The 22,846-nt window shown below is 46.3% G+C and overlaps 1 protein-coding gene across 5 annotated transcripts in view; it reads right to left on the bottom strand.

Moving 5' to 3' along the window:
• The window catches only part of GSE1 (Gse1 coiled-coil protein), a 391,224-nt gene that overhangs the window by 101,145 nt on the left and 267,233 nt on the right, over positions 1–22,846 (bottom strand). The window contains exon 1 of one of the 5 annotated variants that reach the window (XM_035120007.2): positions 652–21,381. The exons of 3 other annotated variants lie outside the window; for them this stretch is intronic. Coding sequence is in view for 1 of the 2 variants with exons in the window: in XM_035120006.2 (XP_034975897.1) it covers positions 21,037–21,073 (37 nt within the window). In the remaining variant the exon portion in view is untranslated. Of the gene's footprint in view, positions 1–651; positions 21,382–22,846 lie in introns of those variants that run through there. One more of the 5 variants, XM_035120006.2, reaches the window with a different exon arrangement.

Below are 22,846 nucleotides of genomic sequence, written 5' to 3'. Positions count from 1 at the left end.
GTGGACCATGCCTGCTCCCATAAAGTAGCAAGAAACCATCACAAGAGCCAATCACAATTACAACTTCTTTTGCTGAGTCAGGCCATTTGTTGATCTTGCTTAGTACTGTCTACACTGACTGACAGCAGCTCTCCAGGGTTTCAGGCAGGAGTCTCTCCTAGTCCTACCTGGAGATCCCAAGGATTGAATCTGGGACCTTCTGCATGTAAAGCAGATGCTCTACCATTGAGCTACTACCCTTTTCTAATATTACTTCAGACAGACATAAGGCCCTGCCCACAACTGAATCTATTTACAGTTCGATCAGAGTCTGTGTTGTTTCCGGAGCAGGCACGGTAGCTCTCTTTCACAGGAGCACAGGAAACACAAGCGTTAAGAGACATGCACAGAACACTACAGTAGGGTTTTCCTGATCAAGACTTCTGTGTTCCTGAAATCTTTTGTAGGTGCCTGTGGTGACAGAGATGGGCCCAATAAATAAACAAACAATCTCGCTTCTTTCCTCCGCATTTCAAACAAGAGGCGGCAAACAGGGAAGTGACTAGCCAGGAATAAAAGCGGCCCCTGCCTTCTGAACTGAGCCATTAGCTTCCTCCTGGCCTCACTGGATTTAAGAGCCGCATACGCGGATTAACCCGCCTGCCCACTGACCTGGGGGTCCTATTTGAAATCCCCTCTCAGCTCAGCTCCTGGTTAACACCGACAAAGAGCCGCTGACTCGCCAGTGCACTGGGGCAGGCGGCATATGCTGCTGACGTTATCTGTGTCGCTGCGCTGTGTTAGCCGGAGAAATTGATTAGAAGGTTATTTATCCCTGCGTGCACAGGCTAGGGCCATAAAACCCAGGCAGGACGTGCTGTCGACAGCTGTTCTGGGGCCGTGTTCCACTTCCCAGGTGTCAAACAAACACCACCCGTGTGCACCAGCCTGCCTGGTTAGTGAGGGCTGCGAACTGCATGCTGATGATTGCGCCAGGAGCCTCCCCACTTCCCAGGCAAAGTATGGTGAGGAAGGAAGTACAAATTAGCAGAACAACAACAAGGGCCTTATTCCAGTGGAGGCGGCAATGTGGAAGTAGGGGCACAGACCAGGCCCCACTTCCTTGTTTGTTTCCTGCTTCTGATGGCCAGGTATCAAGGGTGTCATCAGATGACGGGTGCAGATAGAAAAGTGATGCCCCTGCCATCACCGCACAACAGAGAATCAAGAGCAGAACAGCATCCATTCCACGCCTCTTCCTTTCAGGTTGCACACACACACACCCCTCCCAGGGCAGGAGCTTGTCCTCGAATGCCTATCAAATGATAGAATATAAACAGGGGGGGGGGAGTCAACACCCCTTCATGTAGTCCAAAGTTGTTGGGTTGGCCACTGTGGTAAGCAAGAGGCTAGGCCATTTGGGGAGTCTTATGACTCAGTTGCCCCTTAAAACAAAATCCTTGCGTGCTGAAAGTCTCAGGTTCAATCCCTGGCATCTCCAGAAATGGCTAGAAGTGTCTCAGCATCTGAAACTCTGGAGAGCCTCAGTCAGTCAGCATAATAGACAGTACTGACTGAGCTACATGAACCAATGGCCTCCTCAGTGCAAGATAGTCATTACTGTGTTCTTGCTTTACTGACAGAAAATAGATGAGCAAGGCTATTCCCACTCCCCCCTGCTTTCAATCAATCAATCAATCAATCAATCAATCAATCAATCAATCAATAACACTATGTCTTAAGTGAGCAGAGAGCTTTTGCCCTGGGCTCCATCATAATAGATCTACTAAAAATCAGCAGTCTCAAAAGCCACCTCACAGGCATCAAATTAGCAACCCTCATCAAGGGCTCCTAGCCCTGAGTAAAGAACTCATGGCTTGTTGCTGGGACCTAGTCTAGGTGGGTTCTTGGAATGGGAACAGATATCCTGTGCAACATCATTCAGGCAACAAGGGTTCCAAGGTATGGTCTGAAGACTAAGCAGGCAATGCTTGGATGAGTGACAGCCTGAGAATCACATATATGCCACCTTAGGTTCCCTGATGGAGGGAAGATGGTTTTTTTAAAAAAACAAACAAACAAACAACTCCTCTGTGGCCATTTGCACAAACATTGCCTCCATTGTGGCAATTCTGAAAGAGTTGCTACAGCAGAGAGCTATTGCTGAAAGTGATGGGTTAAAAACTCTGCTCAGCTAGAAACTCACTCACTGGTGCTAGTCCTGGGGATATTTAACTCATTCCTCTCACAAATACTGTTGTGAAGAGGAATATGGGCTACACACCCTTTGCCCATTAGCATTCTCCTGGGAACATGCCAAGGCAATAATAAACAACAACCCACCATAATGTGATGGCCTAGCTAAGTGAGTGAAGGCATTGCTGGCAGCTGAACGGTCAGGCTGCTAAGTAGCCGCTTACTGGCAAAAAGAGCCCTGTTGACAGCCGGCAAGTCACTCTCTTACACTCGGGGACTCTGCTTGCGCATCATGGTCAGATAAACAGAAGCTGGCATTTGAAAAAATGAGCCCCCAGCTACCTGACCCTCCGGCCTGCCGGCCTTGTTCCTGGCAGGGGAGGGAAGTGTCTGGCGAACCGGCAAGTATTCTGAGAGAGCAGGGAATCTCCCGCTTCTTCACCAGGCAACTGAGCAGATGACCCAGTGAAAACCTTCATGTCTGTCTCTCCTTTGAGCCGCTCAAGGAACAGGTCTCCTAACAAAGAGCTCGGAGGTGGCTGGATACCTCCTTTTATATTTCCACTTCAAGCGAGACAGGCACGTTCCCACTCACTCCTGAGGCTTTCATCTTGTCATGCAGCGTGTGTTAGCGGCTCAGCTGCTTTGGACTCTTTTCTCCCTGTGCCTTATGGGGGGGAGGAGGAAGGGAGGAGGGAAGAGCGACTGCGGTGCTTGATTCTTGCCAATAGGATCTGATTGACTGGCTTTTAATCTTAGGGCTTTATCTCCCTGCTGCCAAGTTACAGTGAAGTGGATTCTTAGAAGCAGGAAAGCTTGGAGCAGCGGGTGGCTCCGAGAATGGCTGGGAGGCTGTTTTCTACCACTTGCAGTGGAGGGGAGAATGATGCCCAATAAGAATTCTTCAACCACGATGCAACATGCAATTCCAGGCCTTTTGCTTGTTGGCTTGGTTCTGCATAAAGAAGCCCTCCCGAACCAGCTGGATCCCAACTCTCATAATATGTGACCATTGGCCATACTGTACTGAGTTATGGGAGGAGTCCAGCTACAACTGGAGGGTCACAAGTTGCCTCTCCCTGGCATAAAATCTTATTCCAAGATTCAGGCTTCCAAATAACGTGGATTTTGGGGACCAGTAAACAACATATGAATGTAAGAACATTGTGTCAGGCCAAGGGCTTCCTCTTGCCCAATGCTGCTTCAAATATATGCTCCAAATCTCTCAATACTAGCTCTCCATCACAAGCATTAAAATATATGCAGACAGCAAGGTTTTCTTTTTGCTTTCAGGCTTGCTACAAGCCATCATAACATACAATTAAAAGGAGCAGCCAAGTCCTTGTAACCCCAAGGAGGGAGAAGAGGAAGACAGCACCACAGTGTGGCCACAATCCTGCAAGCCTGCTTATGTGTGCACAAGGAACTGCAAATGTGCAGAAATGTACTTAGGGGTTCTTCCCCCCCCCCCTGAACAACAGAAACCTCCTTCCTCTCCATACACAATCTGCATTGCAGCATGCTTTTAAACAAGCCTCGTGCTCATCTCTGGATGACAGTCCCAGAAGCCAAGTCTTGACCACCAGGGACAGAGAATTCAAAAGCTGAAGAATATCCATTAAGGAGGCCTTCGCCCCACATGTCCAATGAACAGAGCAGGCTGTTCTTGGAAGGCAGCTGAGACTGCAGGGGAAATTGTACAAAGCTCTAAACATAATTTCTCACCGTAACCCTAACAACAACCCTGTAAGGTAGACCAATGTTACAATATTGATATTGCTGAAGGGAGGCAGAGGCTGAAAGAGGGTCTCTGCTGCTGAGGTCCGAGACTTCACTTGAGGTTGACCAAAAACTTCTAAGGCTCAACTAAAATGTTTCCCCTCTAATTCTGCCAATCCATTTGCAAGTGGTAGGCCGAGGGAATTTTTTGATGATTTTTCAGGAGTGGGGGACAAAACTGACGACAAATCTGCATACTACGTGATGACGCTGCATCATTCTGAGGGGGCAAGGGACAAGGGTGGGTCACTGAGAGGATTGCCACAAGCAGCAGCAAACATAGTGGGCCCCCGGGTGGTGGGTTGCTGGGAAGCTTTCACTCCACCCTAGGGCCTCCCTACCATAATTTCTGAAAGTTTGCCAGAGAGAATCTCTTTGGAGAAGGGAGGTAGGTTGCTGCTTCCCTTAAATGTACAACAGTTGCCTGGCACTTTGTATAAAAAGCCTTTAATCCTCTCAGTGGCCTCTTCATGAGCCCCTTTATGCCAACTCCTTCTACCAAGTCTTCCTAGAAGGGCTTCAGAGCAATGCAAAATAAGGCAATGCTGTCATGTTGCTCTGAAACCACCTCAGGAAGTGTGGCAGGAGGGAGGGATGAAGCAGCCAGCCACACTTCCTGGTGTGGTTTCAGAGCGATGTGACACTCTGAAGACCTTCTAGGAAGTGTAAATTGGCATGGAGGGGACATGTGTTCCTGTGAACTTCTCAATGCCCTTCTTTTAAAAGAAAGAGAGCAAAACATGAGAGGCCTTGGCCACCTCGTATGTTTAGCAGCAGCAGCCCAGGCAGGAAGTTAGGAAGGGACCCTTCCTTGAACTTCACAGAGCTACAGTTCTCAGAGTTGTTTAACAATCAATTCATCTCCGTGGGGAACTCTGGGAATCATAGCTTTGTGAAGGGAATAACTCTCTCTTAATGACTCTCAACACTCTTAACAACTCTCAGCTCCTAGAATTCTTTAGGGGAAGCCATGTTTAAAGTAGCATCATAGCGGTTTAACTTATGGTGTGAATGTGGCTTAACTCTGCTGCTGTCCTCATCGTTCTGTGTTGATTTCTACACAGGCAACTCTGAGACTAAGGAGGCAAAAGTTGACAGCCAGTGCCACCCCCGGACTGGTTTTAAATCAGGAGGTAGGCATGTGGGGGCTGGCTGAAGACAGACTGATCTTGGTGTGGCGGTGTCCCTGCATGCCTTAATGGAGTAGCCTCTACTGGTCTCAAGCAGAGTGGGATGTTATCAAACATCTCTCAAACTAGAGATACCAGGGATTGAATCTTGGGCCTTCTGCATGCAAAGCCCATGGTCTGCAAACAGTTTGCAGCCCCTGAATAAGCTGAAGCCGGGTGGCAAAGTCCCCCCCCCCCCGATTTATGTCGACAGAGATGCTTGAACTCCATGGTGTAAGCACAGTTGTCAGGTGCAGCAGCAACAACAACAACAACAACAACCTCGAACGACAAAACAGAGGGGGAAATTCCTGCAGACTAAAACAAATGCCACCATAGAGAGACAGGAATGGAAGAAAAGCTCACTCTGCAATTAAGCAGTTTTCTGCTGTATGGTGATAATCACCTAATTATACTATTAATGGCAGTTCAACCTGCTCAGAAATAAAAGGACACTCTTCCAGAACAGGATGCCAGCTGTTTGTTACAGATGTCAAACATCTTTAAAGGCTTATCACTAAAAAGAAAGGAAGGGGGAGACCCACCTTATAAAACTCCGTCTTAGGCACCCACTCTCAACACACACTCTAGTCCCACCCTTTCTGCACTGTATTAACTTGCCAAAATGCCCATTTCAGTCTGCCCCACACAACTGGGGGAGAGGAAGGGGGAAATTGGACTGCACATAGCTTTTTCCAGATTATTTGTTGTTGCTTAAAAAAAATGTTGGCTGTGTCTTTCATTCTTTCCAATTAAATAATTCATTGAGGAAGAGGAATGTTGATCCAGCAGAAGAGATGGCTTGATGACTCAGTCTGCACGCCCTGGGTAAACAGAAACTGTAAAATACATTGTCATCCCAAGCAGTTATTTGCTGCAGCCAAATTTAGAGAGCCATGGGCTATTTGCGGCAGCCCCGAGACTGCCATGCTCGCCGGTCTTCGACTTAGGGTGCATATGGTCCAATTTTTATCTAATGCCAGGATGCTCTTCCAAGTGCATGGGTCTCTATGACATTTGGAAGATCCAAGAGGGAGGGGAATATTATGAATTCATGTCTACAAGGGATTTGGGAAGGGGGTGGGGAGGAAAAGATGCACACACATTTTACCCTTTTTGGATAATCTGTAGCAAAGGTTGATTTGGAATGGAGCAAAATAAATAATTTAAGGAGCAGTATGTCAAGAAAGGTTGCTCTGTGGCCAGTTTTTCTTCCTATCCTCACCTTCTCCCAACAGCTCATCCACCAACAGAAAACGCATTATCCGTGCTGACATGTAGGTAGTATGTTTGCCACATTTCAAACCAGGTGGCTGCAGCCCAATGTCAAGTGTTCACAGGCAGTCACACACTCCCACTTTACACCAGGGTCAAACTATTTCTTCATCTAACCCAGTATTTACTCACAGCAGAACGGCAGGGTCACAGGCAGAAAGAGAGGTCTTCTCCCATCACTTTGTGCCTGGTCTTTTCAACAGGAGATGCAAAGGACTAAATGCAATACCTTCTGTATACACAGCATGCACTACCACTGAGCTCTGGCCCCTCCCTGATGTGTGTATGCTCTCATTAACTCTCTCCCTCTGTGTCAAAAGCTTTAGGATATCTTTCAGGTCAGAGAGCAGCTTGGGGAAATGTAAGATATTACTTATTCCAACCAGGATTAGAAATCTGCATGTACAATGCAGCTGTTACTCATGTGACCCACATACACCTCCAGGTAAATTTGCCTTTGAGTAAAGAAATGCCACTGGACATCAGGCTTAACCCAGGAATAAAAGAGATTAAAGAAAAGGGGGAGGCAAAGAGGCAAGGCTGTGACCTGGGAATAATTTGCCCTTCCACATTCATTTATAAAGTCATAAATAAAAGCAGAAGTCTGCTTTCTGCAGATAGGCAAGCATGCTCTACCCTTCATCCTCTCAAAGGCTGTTTAGAGGGACATGGCAGGAGAAGGGAGGTAGAATTAAAAAGGAAGCCAGCGATAACAAGCAGGCACATCAGAGCATGGTTTCATACAGATAACATGCCTTAGCAGAGCACAGAACAGGGGATCAAGACTCCACAAATTGCCCCCAAGATCAACAAGAAGGGGGTGGAAGAAGAGAATCTTTCTCGATCCATCACTTGTCAATCTACGAGTGCCTTTACAATGCACACATGCCCTTGGCATCTTGAAAGCTGTTGCTCCGGTGTTTGAAACTAGCCCTGAAACTCTCTCACACACACAAAATCCAGGAAGCATTTGGGAAGCCATCAACACACATGGCGACAACTTACACAAGACCAGATAAAAGTTGAAGATGGGGGACACCTGGCTTGCCAGTAGTACATGTGAAAATGACCCAGGAGCCTTAGTAGACCACAAGCTTCACGAGACAACAGTACGATGCAGCAGCAAAAAAGTGATTGCCATTCTAGGCTGCATCAACAGAAGCATGGTGTCCAGATCAAGGGAAGTTATAGTACCACTCTTTTCTGCCTTAGTCAGACCACACCTGGAGTACTGTATCCAGTTTTGGCAACCACAATTTAAGGAGGATATTGACAAGGGTCTGAAAATCAAGCCTTATGAGGAACAATTGAGGGAGTCGGGCATTAGAGGAAATGGAGAGGAGATATGACAAAAGGCTGTCACATGGAAGATGGAGAAAGCTTGTTTTCTCTTGCTCCAGAGGGCAGGACTCAAACTCATGGATTCAAGTTACAAGAAATGAGATTCCAATTAAAAATCAGGAAGAACTTTCTGACAGTAAGAGCTGTTTGACTATGGAACAGACTTCCTCAGAAGGTGATGGCTTTCCTTCACTGGAGGTTTTTAAGCAGAGGTTGGGTGACCATCGGTCATGGAAGCTTTAGCAGAGATTCCTGCATTGTAGAGGAGTGGACATGGGGACCCTTAGGGTCCCTTCCAACTTTACAATTATATGAATGAGGAAGGAAGACCACAATGGAGTAAATGACACAGCTAGACATTTATGGACCCACGTACCTATGAGACCGCCTCTGCCAGTATGCCCCGCGGAGGACCCTAAGGTCCATAAATAACAACACCTTAGAGATCCCAGGCCCTAAGGAAGTCAGATTAGCCTCAACCAGAGCCAGGGCCTTTTCAACATTGGCTCCGGCCTGGTGGAACGCTCTGTCTCATGAGACCAGGGCCCTGCGGGATTTGATTTCTTTCCGCAGGGCCTGGAATCAACTTGATCCCCTCCCCCTTTTTCTGATGAGGCTGCATTTTAATTTTAATGTTGTATTTAATCTTGTTTTTAAGCTGTATTTTAATTAATTGTTTTCTATTCGGTGTTAGCCGCCCTGAGCCCGGTCTTGGCTGGGGAGGGCGGGGTATAAATAAAATTTATTATTATTATTAAAAGAGCAAATGTCCCTAAATCTAGGTCTTCAAAGAGTTAGGTTGCATTCACATTGCAGATTATTTTATTTCCTGATATTTCCCTGTTACTCTGCGCATTTTATCTGAGCTTACATATGGCATAAAGGCAGCTTCTGAAAATCTAATGGAATGACACGTAGTGCAAGTTTAGTGCTCATTTCTGTGTTATTTGATTCCAGAAAACCTCCATTTGCAGCCCCTTCAACCTGCAAAAATTGCGGGAGTTTTCAGCAGCAATCTGCCTGCCTTTTTAATGGGTTCACGTCACAGCCACTCACGTGACAAGCAGTGAGGCAGCATACTAGCATGCGCTATGCTCCCTGCCGATTTCAAGGCTTGCACCTTTTGGTCTGATGAGAAAACGTGCCAGTATTTTGGCAGGGCGTACGTACATACAGAGTGGGCAGCACATTGCTTGTTGCTGTGTGAATGACATTTACTGCAAAATGGCAGCATAGTGGTCGAGATGTGGCAGAACAGGTGGGCACAGTGTGAAATGAACATTAGAAAACCAGGCTAAACCCCATGTGTGAATGCAGCTGTAGAGTGAGCCTCCCTGAGGAGTGCCAGGCTACAGAAAACATCTTTATCACCCTTTTGCCCTACACCTGCTCTGTTTTTTTATGCCTTTGGTTAACTTCGGAGTCCAAGTGACCAGACCCCTGTCAATCTCTCATCAGCATAATTTATTTAATTAATGTATACCCCGTTTTTCTTCCACGCTGGAGCTCAAGAAAGCTGGGCTTCCTGTGCAGAAGGTGTCTGCACCCCAGAGCTGTGCAGAGGCAGGCCAACTTTGCAATCCACACCTTGCTGGGGACAGAAGAGCAACAAGCTCCAGATCTTGATTCTAAATAATGCAGCAATGAACCCTGTTTGATGGGGTTTATGTTTAGAGCGTGAGGGAGACTGCTTGGGGAATGTTAAGGTTAAGTGGAAGGAGAGCTGACAGGAGGATGGAATGACAGTTGAGAGTGGGTGGGAATTTGGTTGGTTTACAGGTGGGAGAGGGTGGAAGGGATTACCTGGGCAGGAACAGGTTGAGGAAACTACTGGCTCTAATTACATTCATCCCAGACTCCAGGGAACTGGTTTTCATCATTCCTCAAATAAACATGGTGCCTGTTTTTAGCCCTGGGTAATTGGCAGTGAAGCTCCTGATCCAAGGGTTGGAACACTTGCCCAGGTATGTACATCTGTACAGTAGTTCAGCAGTCGACAACATGTTGCTTGTAGGAGCACAGAGGTTTTTTCTCAGTTTCCCCACACAGACTGAAGTTAGGCTTAAGAGAAGCATTATATGATAGCCCATAGAAAAGGCTGTGGTGTGTACCTGATTGCAATGTGAATGCATCAGTTTCATTGGTTTGCAAGTGTGCCCACAGGCCCCCATATGTTTGACAACCCTTGCAATAGTCTTGCCACAGAAAGACTGCAATGATTACATATCTCCTTCTCCTCCCCCACCTTAATCTCTGGATTTGTACGGTCGGCATCACTAAAGTGTACAAAAAACCCTTCTGGAATTCCATACAGCAGCATCTTATTCTACAATTTGAGAAATATTTTTTTAGTTTATATTTGTATAAGTGATAGAACAATGATTTCAGCCTCTCTTCACTAGAGTTTGATGTGCAAACACACTAAGGGATGGGGAAGGAATTTAAACAGTTTGCATTTTAATGCAAACATACATAATTTGCACTTCCCAAACTAACAAGTAACCTGAAACACAGCAGTCCTTCAGAATTCACACTTAGCCAAATGTTGTGAGGCAATTCTCCAACCAAAAACTGTACCCAAAATTGTATATGCTAGTGAACTTAATGTACAAAAATACCTTGTATTAGAAGAAATTGCTTGTGAAAATGTGCATAGTGGGCAAAACCCTTTACAAAAATTCATGCTTTTGGGAAAATGTGCACAAATAATTCATACAAACTTCCATGTGGACAAACTGATCTTAAGGTTGGAAAAAATGAGGACCTGAGAAAAACTGAAAATTGGCAGATTTGTCCATCTATGAAACACATGCAAAACACAGGGAGCGATATGTTCTGCTAATGTGTAAAAGAACAAGCTGGTCCCTGCTTTCCATTGCCTGTCTACGTTGGGAAGGGTTGGAAAAACAACCCCTTGGCACAAAAGGATCCAGTATTCTTGCCCTCCAAGAAGAGACGGGCCCAGATTGCGGCTAATGGGCAATGAAGCATTTGGGTGTAGCTATCACTTCCAAAGAACAGGTTCCAAGCTAGGGGACAAAAACAGAGTCAGGCCCTTCCCCCTGGCCTTCCCCAAGATTGCAACAAAGCAAAACCCTGAGGTGACAAACCCACAGAGTCTCTCTTCCCTCCACCCTTTTACAATAGTATTGATTTCTTCTGCCTGCCTGCCAGCAGGTCACTGCGTGCCTTCTGCCATCTCTTTCCAGCATGGGGGGGGGGGGGGGGAGAAGGAAGCAGCACTTAGAGAGAGACCTCCCTCCCCATCTGCCTCCTGCAGTAATTAGTCCACTGAAGACAAGCCATCTTCTCTCCCTGCCACCCCGCATGCTTTTTTCTTGCCTCTCCTTTCTTTCTTTCTTTCTTTCTTTCTTTCTTTCTTTCTTTCTTTCTTTCTTTCTTTCTTTCTTTCTTTCTTTCTCTCCCCCCTTCAAATAATCACAGGGTGAGAAGGGAGGGGGGACCCTCAAAAGTGGTTGACACAGTTGCCATGCCAACAGAATTTAGGGCCTGCCAGGGGAGGAAGGGATGGGCATTGTGCAGTGGGGTTAATATGGAGCTAATCCTGTGTGAATTCTACAACTGAAGTGGGAAACACTTAACACCTGAACACACACACACACAAACTCACATACAGAGGCAAACATACAAAGAATGAAAGCTGGATGGATGGCAATATGGATGCAAGATGGGGTGTCTGTGGGACTCAAACACCACTTTCTGGCATACATGGGCCACAAGCATCGGCCACAAGCCTAGATAGCTTTTTGCAGGGAGGCAGGACTGGTGACATGTTCATGGAGAGATTGAGTAGAGCCTCCATATTCTAAGGCAGCATACCCCTGAATACCAGATGCTGGAGATAGGCAAGAGAGGATTGGTCATTGCCTTGATGACCTACTTCTGGAGCTTGGGGTTGGCCCCTAATGGAATTTGCATGCTAGACTCAATGGACCTGTGATCCAATGCAACAGGGTTTGTTCAAAGCTCTTTCCGAATTTCAGAAGGAATGAGGTCAGGTCAGGCCACCATCGCTGGGGCAATATCTGGGTGAGCTGGAACCGAGGGCACAACAGTGTTTCCCCTCTGTGAACTATGGAATATATTGTACTGTACTGTACTGATAAATATTTTCCTGCAGCCAACTACTAGTGGTGGTGAATCCCTGTTGCATGCCCAGTTCTTTGGATTGCAAGTCCTTATTTCTAGTAGAGTTAAAAGAGCAGGTGTTAAAATGTCACTATGCTCTTCACAAGTTCTCTACCCTAATGGGACAGGAGATGGGGGTGGCAGCGGAAGGGTTAAGGGTCTATGGGTTATTTTGCAGGCCCGGAAAGGATCATGGCCTTGCAACCAATCCTTGCCTGCAGCAAATTCAGGGGACATGAGATGTGAGCCATTCTGCCAGCTGGAATTACTGTCAGTCCCCAGCTATCTGGCAACCAGTATGCCTCCCACACTCCCTCTCAAGAGAGAGAAAGAGCAAAGAGACTCCTCGCAAGCACTGCTGCCTTTGATTTTCCAAAGATAAAGCATTTCCTCCCCCCCCCAGCTCCCCCAGCTCTCTTGCCCAGCCTTTATAACGAATTTGGGTCTCTTTGAAACAAGTCCCAGTTGATGAGGATGCTGATGGTGTTAACGCTCCCACATCCCTCTTGAGCGGAATAGCAGCTGATTGCAATTTCCTTTTATTAATGACTCGCTGAGCAGCATGACCTGGAGTGGTTGGGAAGGTAATTTGAGTGCAGCCTCCCTAATACTGGAGAACAGTTCTTGTGCTGCCAACAGCTCAAAGATGCATCGCTCCTTGCTGCTGCTGCTTTTCCAGTGAAGGAGCGAGATGGGAAGAGAGAAAGAGAGACACACACAGAGAGAAACACACACAGACAGAGAAAGGCACTTTGATGATGAATCCATTCCTCAAAATATGGACATGCTGGAAAAAAGATATTGTAACCTCACCTCCCAGCTGCTTGCTCCCATCCCTTGCCCACTGCTAAGCCAGGTGTTTGAATTTCCTCCACCACAACAACACAGAGCTCTGGAAGAGACGTGTGTGTGTGTGTGTGTGTGTGTGTGTGTGTGTGTGTGTGTGTGTGTAAAGAGATAGAGTCAAAAGAGGCTAGACATGGCCCCCATGTCCAGACAGACTCAGAAAACTGCTGTTGTCAAAAGAGAGGCTCCGAAGAGGGAATAAGGAGCACTAATGGGGTCAGCCCACCTCAGGGACATTTTAGGTGGTTTCCTGATATTGTAGCGGGTGGGAATCAGGATTGAAAAGACTTTGGGCTCCTCCAGAAAATGATCAGATGAGAAAATACAATATACCGTACTAGAACCCTGAAAGAGCAGAGTCTTTGGCAGTGGCTGCAACCAGAAAACACACACACTTAAAGAGAAAATGTGAACTGCCTTGAATGTATTTTATAGAGCAAGGTGGGATATAAATTAGTAAAGCCAACAAACAAGATGCAAAAGGAGGGGGAAAATGTTTGCGACAGAAGTAAAGCATATGTGCAAACTCTCGTCTTCAAGAGGCTCACCTTCTAAAGTCTGAGGAGCAGCTCTTAAGTTGAGCAGCCTGCTGTCCACTTTAAGACCCACCAATTCTTCTGATAACACTCCCCAGATAATAACCATTTGCTCCATTTTCTAACATGGGGAAAGGACAGCACAGCAGCATTAATGGGAAAAAATGCTTCCATTTGCTCACCTTTTTATGACTATCCATGACACATCCACCTACTGTTTCACAAGTACTAAAGCAAAATGTTCAGCGGCAAGTTTTGGATCTCCTTGTTTTCACCTTTGCTCCATTATGGACCTCCCTCAGGAGCCTGGCAGCATTCAGGGAATCTGGTCTCAAGAGGAGGGAGGAGAGGATGTGTGTGCAAGACAGGAGGGGCAACACACAGACACCTACCATCTAGATCAGGGCTGCCGACTTCATGTGTCAGTGGCCCTCCAAGGTCTCAGGCAGAGAAGACCTGTCCTCACCCTTGCAACCTAACTAGAGATTTGGGGGGGCTGAATCTGTAGCATTTTGGATGCAAAGCCACCACTGAGCTACAAACACAACTCATAGAATCATAGAATTGTGGAGTTAGAAGGGATCCTGAGGGTCATCTAGTCCAACCTACTGCCATGCAGGAATTCTGCCCACACCTTCCCTGGGTGGGCTCAAACCACTAGCTTTCTGGTTAAAAGCCAATTGCATGGACCCATTTGAGGATGATAAAGAGAAAGACAGGAAGAATCACCAGGCAGAATAGGAGGAGTTAGCTCAAGATGACACAGATAAAGTTATGGTGCCTGATGGCACTTTCTAGAATGGGAACAATCTCTCTGCCTTTCTTCCTCCCTCCCTCTCTCTCTCCACTCCTACCCCCAGTTAAATTCAATTCGGAGAAGGTTGAAATTTCTATCTGCTGTGACCCTACCTGTGCGATTAGCATTTCTAACGTCTTCTGGTAGCCTGGAATGGCTATGCACAATAATTTCGCTGTTTGACAGCAGCCTGAACAGTCCACACATAATTTTCCTTAATTGCTTCGGATCTCACAGCCTGACACTTCAATGCACCTTCCCTCCCATTCCACCCCACCCCACCCCGCTCTCTGGTGCTTCCAGAGAAGAAAATAGACCACCTGATGGATGCCCAGAGAAGACAATGGGGGTGGAGGAACTGAATTAGGAGAGGGAGGGGGAATACATTAGAGCCTTTGGGAAACTCACTGGAACTGTGTCCGTCTATGGCTTCCTATCACATCCTGGAATCTCTTTGCATCTGCCTAAAATAACCATCCCTAGATTAAATGCTGGTTGGTTTTTACAGGGAGCAGGAATTAGTGCTTCAGCAATTACAATAAAACAGAGAAGTTTCACACGACAGGAGGCACCATAAGTAATTCTTGCTTGATTGGAGCATGTAAACAAAAATGGGGGGGGGGGAGATGTAGTAGGGAGAGAAAGGAAAAAAGAATTCTCCTCGCCTCTGCCCAAGGACCCCTCAAGAGCCTCTGCTGCCTGATTTTACAGGACAAAAGCATGGAGAATTCACGTAGTCTTTATTGATTTCTATTTTAGGCACTGAGAGAAGCAGCCCAAGCAAAAAATGCAAACCAGGTCCTGTCATCTCCGAGAAGCGGAAAGACCTCGTCAAGACAAGACTTGCCGGGAGCAGGGTTGTGGATCGCACCGGTGGTGCGAAAAATTGCCACAAAGCACATAGCAGCATTCTGCCTGAAATACCAAGGTTGGGAAGAGGTGGCGCATCTTGATATCCACAATTGGCCTGACAACATCATCACCATCATCATCATCAACAACAACTGGCATCATCACACTTGCATCTGCTGGCTTGGCTCAGCCCAGCACACCTGTAGAACTGCTTTCATGATCCAGAACAGTGTTCTCCAACCTGATGCCCTCCAGACAGGGGCGTAGGAAGATTGGGGCGGTGGGGGCGGGGCGCCCCGGGCGGCACAATCCCAGGGGCGCCATCGCGACTGGCTGCCCCGCCCCCAGAACACGCGTCCCGCCCCCCAGAACGCGTGCCACGTCCCTGGGGGCAGCGCGTCTGCTCTCCAGCCCTGGCGGCAGAGCATGAAGCTCCGCTACTGCCTCCAGATGCTTTTGGGAGCACTGGCTGAGTCTTGTACTACAAAACATCTGAAAGGCACCAAGTTGAGGAAGTCTCTTCCAGCTACAAAATAAGGCTTAAACACAAAGCAAAGGCAACTTGACCTGACACAACTTCCCAAACAGATGCAAATAAGCCTCCCTTTCTGCCCATCCCATACACAGGTGCGATCAGGGTGTTCAAAACATACAGAAACATAGAAAAGGGGTTACCTGGCTTTCTCCTACTACACTCATTTATTTATTTATTTATTTATTTATTTTTGTAGAGTTGTCCATCACAGACTGCTGAGAGATTATTATTATAGGGCCATCACCCAATAAACTAAATCTTAATTATTCAACTAAATCTGACCAGAGGTGGGTGGGGAGAAAGCACACATACAGTATAGCTGGCATTCTCTCTCGCATGAGAGAGGGCAGGGAACGCTTCTTCTTATGGTTACACCAGCCTAACCACAGTTACTGGAAGTATCTATACTGGAAACAAATGGGGCCCTGCAGTGAAATGTTAACAGTGTGGAGGTGCCTTAGTTCAGGGTTCCATCTGTTCTCCCCCTCCCCCCAATTCTATCTTCCCAGCTTTCATTCCTCCCAACAATCCATCAATATCCCATGCCCACAGAGCATGGTCTGTCCCCCACAGCTACTCCCCGCCTTTTGTTTGGGCAGTGTTGACACACTTGTGTCAAATCCCAGTAACATGAAGTTCTCAATGGGCAGCTCTCTCCCTTCAGTTCCTTGTGACACTGAAAAATGGCATGTTAGGTCACATCCACACCATACATTTAAAGCATGTGGTGTACACCAAAGAATTCTGGGAACTAGTTAAGTGTGCTGCGAATGGTGGTCGTGTGGGGGGTAAACTACAGTTCCCATGATTATATTGGGGAGAGGGAATCAGGTGCTTTATATGTATGGTGCGAATATTAAGCTCTGTGTGAAACAGGAAGAAAATGAGGTTGTTTTTTCCTACCCTTTATTTGTTTCTATGGGCCTCTGTCCTCCATTCTATTACGCTCCCCTCCAAGTCTCTCAAATGTTCAATGTCACTGAGTTATTATGGGGCTTTTAGGGGGGGTTCCTTTTCCTACAGACAGACAGAGAGATATAGAGATGATAGAGATAGAGATAGAGATAGAGATGATAGAGATAGAGATAGAGATAGAGATAGAGAGATGATAGAGATACTGTATTCAGGGTTACCCTGTACCTACCGGCACTTCTTCCTCATGCACTGATGTGTGCTTTTGGCTACAGAAGCATGAACACAGGATGATTTGAATCTGTATTAGCATGTATATCTTTTTTTAAAGTATCATTTGCCCTATTATTTGGGTGGCATCTTTTAAAATTAATTTTTGGATTTTACAATCAATTCAGCAAACCAATTAATCAACTGAATGTTGTAGCCATGGGCGGGAGCTGCTGGTCACAAGCTGACAACAGGGATGTAAAAAGCCATTTGCCAATAGCAAGCAACAATAGCTTCCAAGTGGCCAGAGAGAAAGTTGACCAAAGCTGAGTCTCCCTGCAACTCTGCTTTTAGGCCATCACTGTGGCACAAATAAGAGATAGGTATGCATGGGGCAGGTGAGCTGGTTAACTTTGCAGCTTATTTGCAAGGCTGGCCTACTGCAGAAAAGTAGCATGGTCGTAATACCACCTCTTGTATTCCCCAGCACAACACATTTCCTGGCAGGGAGCCAAGCATCAAGCAAAGAATTTAAGTTTGGGGAGTAGCAGGCTGGGTGGAAGTAGGGATGCTGCTCATAAACACAAATCTATGGGATTGTTGTGTAGGAAACTGGGGGTGCATTCACACCATACAGGCAACTCCTGGTTTAGGCGTGTCCAAATTATGTGCAATCGTGCACATGTGCATGGCGCCGAACATGGAAGTAGCCCCCAAATGGCCTTAAAGACATCATGAAAAGGGACAGAGGGGCAGAATGAAATGGGGGTGGAATGGGGCAGGCTTATGTGCGCTCTGCCAGCATGCACGGAGGTCCAGAACGGAACCCCCACACAAAACGAGGGGTGCCTGTACATTTAAAGAACTGTGGCACCACAGTCATTGATTGCCCCAAGGAATTCTGGGAGCCATCATTTGTGAAGGGTGCTGAGAATTGTTATGAGACCCCTGTTCCTCTCAGATCTACAATTCCCAGAGTTCCCTGGGAAGTGGGATTGACCATTAAAGAATTCTGAGAACTGTAGCTTTGTGAGGGAAAGAGGTGTCTCCTAACAACTCTTGGCACGCTTAACCAAACTACAGCTCCCAGAATTCCTTGGGGGAAGCCATGGCTGTTTATAGTGGCATCATAGTGTTTTAAATGTGTGGTGTGAATGTGGCCTGGGTGTTCATTATAAGTATAGTTCTGCTCGCAGGTACTTCTATTGGATTAGTTTCCTCTTATATGCTGGACTGTGTATCTTAATGATTACTGAGTCTGTGTGTATGTAATAATGTGTGGCCTACTTTTTAGCTGCAGTTTTATAGATTATAATTACTTATAATTGTTATATTGTTTTGTTAATGATATTACAGGACTTGGCGGGGTCAATTTTTGTTGGCCCACAGGTTGTCATTGTGATGTTGTGTGCTGTGATGGTGATGTACCATTATGTTTATTGTTGCTATTGTTACTTATTGTTTATTAATCACTTTGGGATTCACTTGAAGAGAAAGTGGCACAGAAATCAAATCAAAGGAAGAATAAAATAGCAATACAAACTTCAGGAATATATTCACATGCCTTTCCCACTTCAACACCTGCCTAACCTCACAATACTCAGTACTACAACACTCAGAGACCCACAAAGTTCGGCATACTTGATTATCAGGGCAATTTCCTCTTAATAATATTTTTTTAACAGCATTCCCTGTTTTCCGCAGAGGAAGCTGTACCTGCATTTTAACTTTGAATTTATTTGAGCAACCTCCCAGTCTAATCTTACATCTCATACTCCAATTGCAAAAATCAAAATAGTAAGTCACGTTCTCCTAGCTTTGGCGTATTTTGGGTTTTGAGTTATCCCCCCCCCTTCCTAATGCAGACTGTAGACAGGGGTAGGAAATTGATGGCGGAAGCCATTTCAGTCAAGAGGATCCAGGCACACTGATGATGGGCTGTTGGTCAGGAACAGCGGGACAGTTTTATTTATGTTTTCTTCATAAAAATTTTACACCACGTGATTGTAAAAAACCTCAGTACAGTTTACTAAGATAAACCACATTATTGCTCTGTTTGGAATGAATGGAGCAAAACTCCAGATTCACACAACTCCTTGCTTGCAACTGGGATAATAGATATCAATATATGAAAGAAAGGAAGAGAGTACTAAAGAACCTGAAAAATAGCACAGCTCTGGGTTCAATCTGCCCATAAGGTAAAATGTAATGTATGAAGACAAGTAATTGTTGAGCCTTCCCAGTTGTGGAACCTTACCTGGGGAAATCCCTCACAGGGGAGTCCCACCAGAGCTCAGCCCTGCAAACATTTAAGAGGCAAGTAAAATGGATTCATTTTATAGATGTGTTTGGAGTATGCACATTGGGAACTGAGCAAAACTCATTGGTTGGAAGATTATGAAAGTACACAGGACTTGTTGGTGAAGTGCCTAATATGGGCTTGCCAAACTCATCATGTGTTGATCCCTTCAAACAAACAAACAAACAAACAAACTTTTGTTTCTGATCCATGATGACAGAATAAAGTCAACATATGCTAGGGATTGGGTGGTTAATTTGTCAAATTCAATCCCTAGCTCAGATTATTACCATTCACTGGCTTTCAGGGAAGTTAGGTCAATATGGAAGGTGACACAGACCAGTTAACCTGTGTGTCCAGTTTACCTGCACTTTACCCTGAAACCAGCATAGCTAACTAGATTTCCTTTCCCAAAGGTGGTGAACTTTCTGAGCTGAAGCCACTCAGAATGTGCAAGGAATTTTGCAGTAACACGATTTTCAGCTGAGCTAGAACGAATGACTTGAAAATGCAAAAACAAATGAGATTAACCAACTCATCTGGCAAACCCTGGAATGAACACGTTTGCACGGACCCAGTACCTTAGCTTTCAGAACTAAGTCCTGCCTCTCTTACCACAGTCCAGGACACTTTGCATCAGTTTAAAGACACACTTTGCAAATAAAAGTTATTCCTGTAACTAACTGCCACACGGAAAACCCGTTTCCTGAAGTCAAGCCTTCACAATCAGCCTGGGTTTAGAAAACCACTGCTGGTGCAGAGTTGATAGACGAACCTCGGGAAGTGGGGAGGGAAGCGGATCTTTCTTCTCACTTCCCCCACCCCAGTAAAACCACAGGCAAGTAAGAAAAAGTGTCACCATGCAGCCAAAGGCAGAAGTAACACTGGTGCACCTTAACTTTGCCCAGGTGACCCATTTCAGTAGCTAAGCGACAAGGAAGAGGGGGGAAATACTCCACACACATCCCATGTTCTGTTCTGTTCCCGTAAAAGCAGCTGCCTTAAAAGGAACAATTATATTTGCATGTTGAGAGACACAAGCTGTAGACCATGGATGGGGTGGGGTGACAATCTGACACTTACTACACTAAGCACAGCCACATACATAACATACACCTACACCTCTTGCTGGCCCAGAAGAGGAAGGTCTCCACAATGACACCTGCCTTCCACCGACAAGCCTCCCCCTCCTCAAACTGTTGGGATTCAGAGGATGGGAAGCCATGTGGGGTACGTGGAGAAGAGAGGGAAATAAAATCAAACAGAGTAAGCTGTTGGGGGCGGGGGAAGGAGAGGCAGAGAGAGACTCAGAGTCGCCACTTTGGGTCTGTCTGCTACATGATCAGAGCTCACCCATCCGTGAAACAATATTAGGCACCAACTCGAAAGTAACTTCACACCACGCTTCTTAATTCACCTTAGATTACTTAAGTGCTTTTGCTGCTCGCTGCTGAATAAAACAAGACTCACCACTTAGGAAGCCAAGCAGGGTGGACAAAAGGAGTGAGATATGCTATATACCCCAAGGGCCCACGGAGAAGCCCACAGGCGCTCATGTTGCACATGGTTTTCAAGAGGAGGGGGGTGATGGAGGGATGTGAAGGGAGGGGGGATAATTGCTGGAGCCCAGGGTCCTTGCACTTGCAGCAGGTTCACCTCCCACTGTAATCTCATCAACCTCTAGGGCCCAGGTTGGTGCTATCCCTGCCCAATCCCATTGAACTTCAAGCAAAGCACTGATGAGGAAGAAGATGAGGAAGAACCACACCAATGTACAAAGTGATTTACAAATCCTCATCTCTCCGCAATTCCATCAACTGTCTCCCACCTCTGATTTAGCCTACAAAAGTTCCATTAATTGGAGTGGGGTTCTGTCATCTGCACCTCTGCACTGGACAGTGCAGAGGCAGGCTGCCAATTCGTGTCCCTTTCTAAAATGTTTGACCCAAGAGCAACTACCACAAAATGCTGAATGCCTTTCTTTTAACAAGCAGAGTGGACAGGTTCAAATTGGCACATCTAAGGAGCTCCTTTTGAGTTGACCACTGTGGCCCGCTACAAAAGATTCATTTTCTTATTTCTTCCATGGATATAACACTGCTGTTAAATTAGAAGATTAAAAGGAAGCAGAAGAGAAAAGGTATCATCAAGAGTCGCCTTACCTGGTAAGTAATAGAGTGGTGGTTTCAGTCCAAACATGGTTTATTTTACAGATCCAAGGCATCCAGAGGGGAAAAAAGAAAATAAGACCCAAAATGGCAAAAAAGAGGGAAAACACTGGAGAACAAAAATGACAATAAAACCACACAGTGGTTTTATTTTATTTTGTAAAAATAATAATAAAACAAATTGAATCTGAATGAGGGGAAAAGGGGGAAATGAAATATATATAGATAGAGAGTATCCTGTCAATTTTGCATCAAGGACCAACAGCTCCACCTCACTTCTTCAAACAGGTACTCTGCTCTTGACACGGACACGTCTTCTTCTGATCTCCCCCGCTTCCCCCCTTTCCTTTCCTTTCCCCACCCCACCCCCTTCTTGCCTTTTTAGTCCAGAGAGATGCAGAGAGAGAGAGAGAGAGAGAGAGGGAGAGAGAGACCAGCCCACACGCAACACAGACAGAGAAAAGAGAAACTAAACAGCAAGCAAGAGAAGGCAGGGAAAAGAAGGTGGTGGCTTTTTTCTTTTTTCAAAATAGAGAATCTCCTTTAGGGATTTCTCATTGGGAGGGGGGAAGCACTGGAAAGGGGGGAGAGAGGGAGGGAGAGGGAGAGAGAGAGAGAGAGAGAGAAGAAAAGGGGGGAAGGAAAAGAATCAGCCCCCAGACATGTTAGCCGCTCTTTTCTCCAGTCAGCCGAATGTCAAGGGTGGTGCGGGTGGTGCGTGCGGGGTGGGGAGGGAGAAGAGGGTGGAGAGTCAATGGGTTGTTTTCAATGGGGCATCATGTTCAGCATCAAATGAAAAGAAGGGGGGAGTGTTGTCAGAAGGAAAAGGCAGCAAGAAGTGAGGAGGGGAGGGAGGGGGGCTGGCTCTCCCTCTCTCTCCGGTTGTCAAGCACGAATGGGGCTTTGTTTTGTCATTCCCCTTAGCTACTGGTTTACAAAAGGGAGAAGGGGGTGGAGAAAGGGTGGCGGCTGAGGGCGAGTGGCGGAGAGTGAAGGGAGGACGACAATGCTCAGAAGTGCAGCAGCTGAAAGGGTTCTTCTTGGGATGCTGAAGAAGATAGGAAGGTCCTAAGGAAGCCACCGAAAGCTGGGAGAGGGAGTGGGAGGGGGGAACCCCAGGTCTCAAAAGGTAGCAGGTGCTGCCGCTGCTGCTCCAGAATTCGCTTTTGGGCGCCTGCCTTATCTTCCTCTCTCTGCTGCGTCCCACCAGCGACTCCGAAAGGAGAAACTGCAGGAGGAGGAGGAGGAGGAGGAGGAGGAGGAGGAGGAGAAGGAGGAGGAGGAGAAGGAGAAGGAGGAGAAGAAGGAGAAGAAGGAGAAGGAGAAGAAGGAGAAGAAGGAGAAGAAGGAGAAGAAGGAGAAGAAGAAGAAGAAGAAGAAGAAGAAGAAGAAGAAGAAGAAGAAGAAGAAGAAGAAGAAGAAGAAGAAGAAGAAGAAGAAGAGGAAAAGCACGGTTTTTTGGTTTGGGGTTTTTTTTTCTGCAAACGCCCCCCCCCCAAGCTACTCACTAAAGGAGGCAAAGGCAGAGAGAGGAGAAAGCAGTGGCGGCGGCAGCAGAGTGCCCCCCTCGATCAATTTTCATGCAAGAATCATTATCGGTAAATTGGAAATCTGGCGAGCTGACAGCAAATTTGTCTCTCCTAATGAAAGAGAGAGGGTAGGAAATCATCAAGCATCTGTTCTTTGCAGGCTGAAGTCTCCAGCGTTTTAATGCCGTGGTGGTGGTTCCGCTGGTCTCTTTTAAAGCGTTTTGTCTTCTTGATTTTCACTCAAGCTCTGGTGGGCTGTTTTTTTCTCCAAAAAA

The sequence above is a fragment of the Zootoca vivipara genome, chromosome 6, assembly GCF_963506605.1.
Source record: "Zootoca vivipara chromosome 6, rZooViv1.1, whole genome shotgun sequence".
Lineage (NCBI taxonomy): Eukaryota > Metazoa > Chordata > Lepidosauria > Squamata > Lacertidae > Zootoca > Zootoca vivipara.
Note: the sequence above shows the minus strand (reverse complement) of the source record. Positions and strands in the feature narration are given on the sequence as shown.